Source organism: Pundamilia nyererei, unplaced genomic scaffold (assembly GCF_000239375.1).
Source record: "Pundamilia nyererei isolate P.nyererei 1_Seehausen unplaced genomic scaffold, PunNye1.0 scaffold00745, whole genome shotgun sequence".
In the NCBI taxonomy this organism is placed as follows: domain Eukaryota; kingdom Metazoa; phylum Chordata; class Actinopteri; order Cichliformes; family Cichlidae; genus Pundamilia; species Pundamilia nyererei.
The window spans coordinates 10274-19374 of NW_005188146.1; the positions used below are offsets into that span (position 1 = coordinate 10274).

Genomic DNA, 9101 nt, shown 5'->3' on the forward strand with positions numbered 1-9101 from the left:
ACATATTTTCAAAAGCGCTCAGACATTTTTGGAGACGTCTGTTACCCACCACCTCGATAGCTAGCCGGGGTTCAAGGCTCACTAGAGCCGTGAGAACACCGGACTCCCGGCAAATCGTTTTCAAACCCACCGCCGTCTTTCGCTACTCATGTTAAACATGATATATAAGTAGGGTTGCCAGCCGTCCCTTAAAAAACCACTGTACTTTTGTTTCTAAATACAGGATGATTCTGTTTTTCAAGGGACGGTAGGCAACCCTACATATAAGTCACTTAGATAGCTTAAAAATGTTATTGTTTGGCTTTTTTCAGTATTCTATTTGTTCCTGGGTAAATCGGTTTGGCTGAGATTAAAGTTATCATTTTTACGCAGCTGAATAAACGTCAAGCAGACAACTGATTATCAGAAGTGTGAGATGCTCGAGAATATACTCCGGTGTCCTGTTATATTTTAGATAGCCAGGAGCAGACGACTGAGTTTATTAAACTCCAACGAAACAATCTGCAAATTTCATCTTGTCTTTATTTTTAGTTAGCACAGACCTTAAACACTTAAAGCTGTAAGCTAATGATAGTTATATAAGAGCAGGTGCATGCTGGTGCAATAAGCTGTACGTTTTACATCCAATGGATGCATGATCTGATTAGTCGACTAATCGCAAAAATAATCGGTGACTAGTCGACTATCAAAATAATCGTTTGTGGCAGCCCTACTCAGCACATCCATGTAAATGTTAGATAGAAAGTAATTTAGGTACAATATGTTTGTATAACACATGTCTGTCTGTATGTGTGATAGGGTGAATGAGACTTGTACTAAAAAGTGCTTTGAGTGCTCAAAATTGAGTAGAAAGATGTTATATTCTTCTTGTTTTAGCTGCACCTTTTACTACAGCAGAAGATTTACATTCATCTCACTCTGTTTCTAACATCCTCATCTGTCACACCAACCCTTTGGATGTCCTCCTTCACTACATCAGTGAATCTTCTTAAGTCTTTTCTCTCTTCTTCTCTTTTGATTTAAAGTCCCCAGTGAGCATCATGATCCTCTACCCAGGTTCTTAGTGTCTTTTCCATTTTTTCTCTCTCTTGTTATCAGCTTTTTGGTTTTCATTTTGCCTTCTGCAATTGTAATCTCAAAAGACAAAAAAATTTTTGTTGACTCAAAGGAGAGCTAACTACCTTTTAATGATGGAACAATCCTTAAAACAGGAAACTTGTAAGGCAACAAGTTAAAATTTTACTTTGAAACTTTTTCATTTCAGGAATTTCGAGCCCGTTCTTACTCCTGAGCCGTAACATGCGGATGTTTTGTCACGTCCCGCGGCATTCCTGAGGAACGTGAAAGGAGACCTTCGGGTTATGGCTGAAATCCAATGCAATGACGCTCCTGCGGTAACAGACGTTCCAACCTTCCAGCCCTAAACCTAACCTTATCCCTAGCCCTAACCATAACCTTTTTCCTGACATTAACCAGGACTTTAATGATGTTAAATAGTGTGTTTCTAAGCGATTTGAAGAAAAAGAGCGAACATGTGTAGATTGAGTCCATACGGTTCTGATATTTCCTCATTTTTCCGAGGTCGTCATTTAGGAATGTGGTGGGTAGCCGAAAACGTAATATGTTGACGATTTGTCACCTAGCGTAAAATGTTACGCTTTGGGGGTGAGAACGTGTTGGAATTTCAACTGCAGCAACTTTCTACAGAGTCATTTACATGAAACATGAGACTGACCGAGAAACTGCCTGGACAGCAAAACAGATGGGGAGGCTTTGTCCTTCTTCTCTTTCAGATGGTGTCCATCTCAGGGTGAACTGTCCTGGTCCTGATGGACTGCTGATTAAATTGTACGGCCCGCTGTAGAGCAGCTCAGAGACCCTTCAACAAACAAAATCAAAAATTCATCAACTTGTGTGTGGGGTTTTTTTGTTTTTGTTTTTTTTGTTTTTTTCAAAATCTCCACATCTGCAAAAAGAGCATATTTCTTTTGTTTCCCAACTAAAGCACAGATTTTATCCGGCCATGTTTTATTTCTCAAACCAACCAACCTTGGAAGCAGGGGCACTTTTAGCCCATTTTTAGGGCTACTGAAGCACATCAAACATCAATCAATCAAGACTAATGTTGGATCAGTGTTTCAATATTTATATCTTTTATTAGATGTTCATGTGGTTTAGTTTTGTATTACCTAATCTTTTTGCATTCATGTCCTTACATCTGTGTGGCATTGGCTGTTTTATTTACTGTGTCGTCTAACTTGACTTCTGACTGTAATCTTGTACATCAGCACTGGAGATTTGTAATAATAAAGATCATCTCACATATGTAACCTGATAACCTGAAACATATGTCAAATTTGCATGTCACTCATTTCTCTTAGATTCATGACTTTGAGGCCTATATTTCATATCTACCCATAGGCTGCTCTGAATATAATATTTAAACTTTTATATATTCAGACAAAGTCTTTAACTGTGTTTTACTTACATGGAGTTAAGTGCCTCTGCAGTGATGTGAATTTCCAGAGTCTGACTGACGTTGTAGAGCTGAGCTCCGTTGGCTGGTGTTGGAGGAAGAAACTTGGGCAGAAAGAGTCCTTCTGTGCAGGATGGCACTGCAGGATCAACTGGAAGAATACAGAGAAGTTAAGGTGATTCTCACAGGATGCAAAGATGATCCACAGTAAAATATCTGCTGGACAGATTAACATTTGTTGGTCCAGAGAATCAGTCTTGATTACACTGGTGGTCAAACATCTCAGTACATCAGGCCGAGCACTAAGTTCATCAGCAGCAGCTCTTTAGTGCTTTCATTGTAAGATAATGAAACGTATATTGGTACCTTTCAAAGCAAACTGAATCGGTATTTTGCTGATGGCATCGTTGGTAGTTATTGTTGTTTGTGTCCCGTTGGTTTGAGTCAGAGTGATGGTCTGTCTGGGGAAGTCCTCCATCACCAGCTGTACTACATACGAACCTTCATTACTGCTGCTGGTGGGGCTGAATGACAGAGTACAAGACGACTGCAAGAGGACGAAAATGGGTTTGAAGTCAAAATAACCAAAATGTTTTCTGTTGCAGAAAAAACAACTTTTTTGGACAAACTTTCACTTTTGCAAAATAAATTGTCCTGAACTGTAACTCAGTTAAAACCATTTAATCACTTTCTGTGCAAAATGTTTGCTTGTCTCATCTGACATGAGAGTAACAATCATTGCTCACCGATGAGAGGCTGAGGACAGACGGTGGAGTGCAGGGGTTACACTCTGAGAGTGCAGAGTTTCCATATCTGCATTTAACTTCGTCTCCATCAGGGTCAAACATCAACAGGCTGAAATCTCTCTGACAGTTTGAAGGAACTCTGAGAGAGAAACAAAGATTGTAGCTCTATTTGCTGTATTCATTTTAATGTAACGAGTGGGTGATAAATACTTTGTTAAATACATTTTAATATGAAAGGGATGAATGTAAAATATGAAATATATAAGAATACAAACATAGACACACATTAAGTGGGCTTACCCCACAGCTGGTAGGATGGTGGTCTGAGGTGATGTGTTGGCTTTGCCGGTGTCGGACCGGTTCCTCAGTTCCACCCGAGTCACAGCTCTCCATGATGAAATGCCATTTTTGACGTTGGATATCCACTCACTACCCTCCAACCTTGATAGAAAATTCAGTTTTCAAAGTCTGAACATAACATGTTTTAGTCAATTATTAGTTTACCATGAGTGACCCATTTTTGTCGCCCTTCAGTGACAATTAAAAATTGTTTTTACAAATGACTTTTTCCTGTTGTACACTCACCGAAGTTCAAACGGAGCGTTGCTGGGAACCTGTCGAGTCATGATTCCCTCTCTCTGACACCAGTCTCCACTGCTCTCCTGTTTTACCACATGTAGAGTGTAGGTTCCAGTCCCACAATCACCACTGAGGCAATTCCATGTTTCATCATTTGTGCAGGCAGCTGTGTGGAAGTTCAGTTTATACCGAACGGTCACCTGTAGAGTTACAGCCACAAAGTGTTTACCTAACATTTTCAAGTTTTCAAGTCTGGAAAATTATTTTAGATAGAAAATGTACGTACTGTGACAGATCCGTTTTCAAAAGTGTCCTTTGGGTAGTAGGTCATGACTGTGCCTAAAAAATGTGAAGCCTGAGTGCCGCAAACCATCAGCAGCACCAAAGATGTCTCAGAGAGCAACATGATGAATGTGTGTGTCTTTGCACAAAGGTAGAAATCACTGAGAACACGAATACATGTGCTTCCAAAGACAGCCTCTCTTTCACTCTCTGTCCTTTTGTCTGATGTTTTTTGATTAGTTGATTTAGTTTGTAAACATGAAAATTACCTGGAATGAGCAAACACCTATTAGAAGATTACAATCAGATGGTGGTGGGTACTGAATGCACTTATCCAACTTTATGAAACACAAACATCAGACTATTTAAAAAATCGTATTTTCAATGAAGTTGTTTTGAATAAATCAAAACTTTCTTAAACTATTTTTTCACATTTGTTTTTATCTTTTAGTTGCAATAGTTCATCAGTTTATGAAACAGAAATCACTTTTGCTGCCGGGGGATTCCCATGATGCATTGAGTTTTTCCTTTTCAGTCACCTTTCTCACTCACTTTGGCTGTATCCCAATTCAGGGTCTGCAGCCTTAAAGTACGCAGCCTCAATGATACTCAAAGGCAGAAAAGTGATTTCTGTGCACAACAGATCACAGAACATTTATGCTTCGTTTATGTCTGTCTGCACATTTGGATGCATGTAAGAATATATGCATTCTAATATGCTTTCTTTAAGAGGTGAAACATGCCACACTTAATAAAAAGTCTCCAACATTCCACATACAAGAAGTAATTGTGTAATAATAGTATTGTCTTAATTTAGAAATAGAAACTTGACGGTTGGATTTTATTTTTTCAAGACGTCTCCTGTTTAACTCAGTTGTGCCATCTGGCTTTATACATGTACTGTTTGATAATAATTCAATTCAATTTTATTAATATAGCCCCAAATCACAACAACAGTGGCCTCAAAGCACTGTATATTGTAAAGGTAGACCCTACAATAATACATTCAGAGAAAAACCCAACAATCATATGACCCCCTATGAGCAAGCACTTTGGCGATAGTGGGAAGGACAAACTCCCTGCTAACATGCTAACTGCTAGCAATGCAGAGAGGTCTATTAACACATAGGCTGTATCCCAATTCAGGGTCTGCAGCCTTAAAGGCCGCATTTTCAGGCCGATTACGTCACCGTGACGCGACGAAGGCTGTCCCAATTCAAAGGCTGCTCGAAATGCGGCCCTCAAATTCGTCCTTCATTTCCCTGAATTTTAAGGCTGTGGCGGTGTAGACTTCGTGGCCCAACATATCCCAGAATGCATAGCGCGGAGATGGGTGTGGATAATTTTGCCGAAAAAAACGGCAGATGAGGGGCGGCCGAAGAGTAAACTTTAAGTACTGAATATTATGTCACTTATTTATGTGCAAATGTTTAATAACGAAGAACATTAAAACATTACTGTTGGCCACATGTCGGCAAAGTTATGTGACATTAGTGACGTTTGTACTAACTTGGTTTTACAGCCTTTACTTTAAAATATACACCGTTCAATAGCTGAGCTTAATCTTACAGAGAATGATCAAAGCTCATGTAGAAACAAACAAACAAATGAACAAAAGATTTTCTCCTTCACCTTCATTTCTGTCAGACAAAGCTGTATGATTTAGTATCATGGTTGCTAGGCAACCTGGGTAGCGCAACGGAGGCTAGACCGTCCCATTTCACAAGTCTCGCACTTCCGGCCTTAGCGGTCTTTAAGTACGCGGCCTTTGAGGATCGTTGAGGCTGCGTACTTTAAGGCTGCAGACCCTGAATTGGGATACAGCCAAAGTGAGTGAGAAAGGTGACTGAAAAGGAAAAACTCAATGCATCATGGGAATCCCCCGGCAGCCTACGTCTATTGCAGCATAACTAAGGGAGGATTCAGGGTCACCTGATCCAGCCTAATCTAACTATATGCTTTAGCAAAAAGGAAAGTTTTAACTGAAACTTAACTGAAGGCTCTCCCTCTCATTCTACTTTTAAATACTCTGGGAACAACAAGTAGGCCTGCAGAGCGAGAGCGAAGTGCTCTAATAGGGTGATATGGTACTACAAGGTCATTGAGATAAGATGGGGCCTGATTATTTAAGGCCTTGTATGTGAGGAGCAGGATTTTGAATTCAATTCTGGATTTAACAAGAAGCCAATGAAGGGAAGCCAAAACAGGAGAAATATGTTCTCTATTTCTAGTCCCAGTCAGTACTTCTGCTGCAGCATTTTGGATTAGCTGAAGGCTTTTCAGCGAGTTTTTTGGACATCCTGATAATAATGAATTACAGTAGTCCAGCCTGGAAGTAATAAATGCATGAACTAGTTTTTCAGCGTCACTCTGAGACAGGATATTTCTAATTTTAGAGATGTTGCGCGAATGGAAGAACGCAGTCCTGCATATTTGTTTAATATATGCATTGAAGGACATGTCTTGGTCAAAAATCACTCCAAGGTTGAATAATAGGACGAATAGTAAGATGTTCTGGCTTTGCAGAGAACACCTACAATAATTATTTTATCTGAGTTGAGCACTAAATCAGATAAAAAGTCTGAGAAATCAGACCGAAACTGTCATGGTCGGCTGTGTGGCAGGCAGGCAGGAGTGGTGGAACCAAAATGCAGGATTCTCAGGACACGAGATTTAAACAGAAAATGCAGCTTTATTGCTGGAGCAGAACATCAAGATAAAATAAAACTCACAAAAGCAAACAAAACTCTAAACAGAGATGCAGGAGGACTGGAAATCCTAAACACGCAGCAAGTGAGGGTGAACAGACGTTAACGACACGACGCTGACACAAAGACACACTGGGCTTAAATACACTGAGGGAGTCATCAAGGAATTAGAGACAGAAGGGGGACACAGCTGGGAGAAATAAGACCTAACGAGACAGGGGAGAGGTAAAACTGAACACACTGACATGAGACATGAACTTTCAGAATAAAACAGGAAACTTAACAGACACAGAGAACCAGACAGGACACTGAACTTGACAGGCAGACTCATGAGCAGACACAATAACACCATGGACAGACAGAGGGAACACAGAGAAGTGGGAGCAGGCAGGCAAGGAACAGAAACCTAACAAATGGCAAAAATCACAACAGAATACACATTTGGAATGAACAAAAGCATAAGGAAACACAAAACACTGAGTCCTCAGACTCAGGACCATGACAGAAACTCTGTGTAAGGCCCAGGTGGACGATAGATGATAACAAGTAAGACTGGTTTCTGAGTTTTACAGCTGGGGTGGACGAGGCTAAGCATCAGGCTTTCAAATGAATGAAAAGTTAATAATGATATAATCAGCAAAACAAAAACAGACAATTTAAACATAAAATATTAACAGGTTACCACCAGTTCATCACAAATCATTTAGTATAGATGGTCGATTCACAGACAATACACATTATCTCTGAAATTATATCTGAAACTGTTCTGATGAGAAGTTGAATGGTATTAATCGTATTATTCCTCATACCACAAAATACATTGTCAGAAGTGTTTCTGCTTCTACTCAGTGATTCCTGATGCTAGCTTTTTTGGTCTTTTGCGCAGAAACTGGGAAAACAGCCTACAGGGTGAGAGATTAAATGCAAAGCATGTGGGAACTATCAATAGAACAATGAAAAGCCTCTGCTCAGTACTGAGCAGTAGCCTATCCAGCCACTGTTTTCTTTTTCCAACCTTCTGCCAGAGGTTTCTTCTTGTTAAAAGAGAGTTTCCCCTTCCCACTTTTGCCAAAGTGCTTCCTCACAGCGGGTCATCTACTTGTTGGAGTTTACATGTAGTACTGTCTTTACCTTACATTAAGTTCCCTGAAGTGACTGTTGTTGGACATTAAATAAATAAAATTCCATTGTAAAAAATATTCACAAACTCTCACTACACAAATAGTGAACCCAGTTCACACGGGATTTTAGGGTCCCACTCAAGTCCTAAAGGAAGTTACTGTACCATCTTTAGCCCATACTATCTTGAGGATGGGTCCACAGGAAACCTGCTAAGATACCAGAGCTTTTCTGGCAATATGAGAGTCTGTATATCCCCATCGGGAGATGGAAAAATGAATGTGTCGAAGAGGACTTGACTTTATTCTATTCTATAACCCTGATAACATCTCTGATAACATGAGTGGTTATCTTAAAGCAGAGAACAGGGCTCATCTTAAATGATGAGAGTACTGCATCACCCCCTTTATTAGGGAGGACAGGGGCTCTGACAACTGTAAAATGCTATTTTACAAAAAAGCTCACAATGCAGTTTTAATGTGTAGCCATGTATTATGAGCTTGTTTTTTCTCCTGCAGCTGGTATTGTGGTCTCCTCTCTAAATTTCAGGCATTGTTATAAACAGCATTTTCAAAATACTGAAATTTCCTGTTGTTTCTTACAGGAAAGTTCGAAACATTAGTACCATTTCAAAAAATAATTTGTATTTACAAATTAACTTTACAACATATTTCTGTTTACTATGTGATTAACTTAAAGATCTTCTAAGTAAATTATCTCTCACTAATAACTCTCAAGACACAGTGAGGCATAACGGTCCTGCTACAGTTTTAGAAATATTGATCTATGTTAGATTAACTGATCCAGTAAAGTAGAATCATGTCACATTACAGTCTTAAGCTCGGGGAACATTATACTCAATATTTGCTGTGAATTTAATTTCTAAATAAAGGATTATGAGCATGTTGTACTCACTAAGTTTGCTGTCCGGTCTGGAGAGCTGTTCAGAGAGCTATTGTCAGTGAAGAGCTGAGCTGATGGTAAATAATACAGAGCTGCTATATTTACACTGTCTGGCTGAAAATTAATCTATATGCAAAACGTGTAGCCAATAAAAAATGAAAATGTCTTCCTCATCAAGTGCAACAGACCAAACAAGAAAATAACCAACTTTAAATCAAACATTATAGATGTCTGGATGATCTCACCTGGTGAAAGCTGTGACCAGATGATCCATTTGTCTTGAATTAG

General features: G+C 39.4%; 1 protein-coding gene across 1 annotated transcript in view; it reads right to left on the bottom strand.

Annotated features, from left to right (window-relative positions):
- Positions 1 to 8873, bottom strand: part of LOC102200483 (uncharacterized) — a 15642-nt gene extending 6769 nt beyond the window's left edge. The window contains exons 1-8 of the mRNA XM_013907993.1: positions 8826 to 8873; positions 4088 to 4352; positions 3808 to 4001; positions 3523 to 3663; positions 3223 to 3361; positions 2843 to 3023; positions 2489 to 2627; positions 1736 to 1879 (exon numbers count right to left, since the gene is read on the bottom strand). Of these exons, the coding sequence (XP_013763447.1) occupies positions 1736 to 1879; positions 2489 to 2627; positions 2843 to 3023; positions 3223 to 3361; positions 3523 to 3663; positions 3808 to 4001; positions 4088 to 4207 (1058 nt within the window). The 5' untranslated portion in view covers positions 4208 to 4352; positions 8826 to 8873. The remainder of the gene's footprint in view (positions 1 to 1735; positions 1880 to 2488; positions 2628 to 2842; positions 3024 to 3222; positions 3362 to 3522; positions 3664 to 3807; positions 4002 to 4087; positions 4353 to 8825) is intronic.
- Positions 8874 to 9101: the final 228 nt, after the last annotated feature.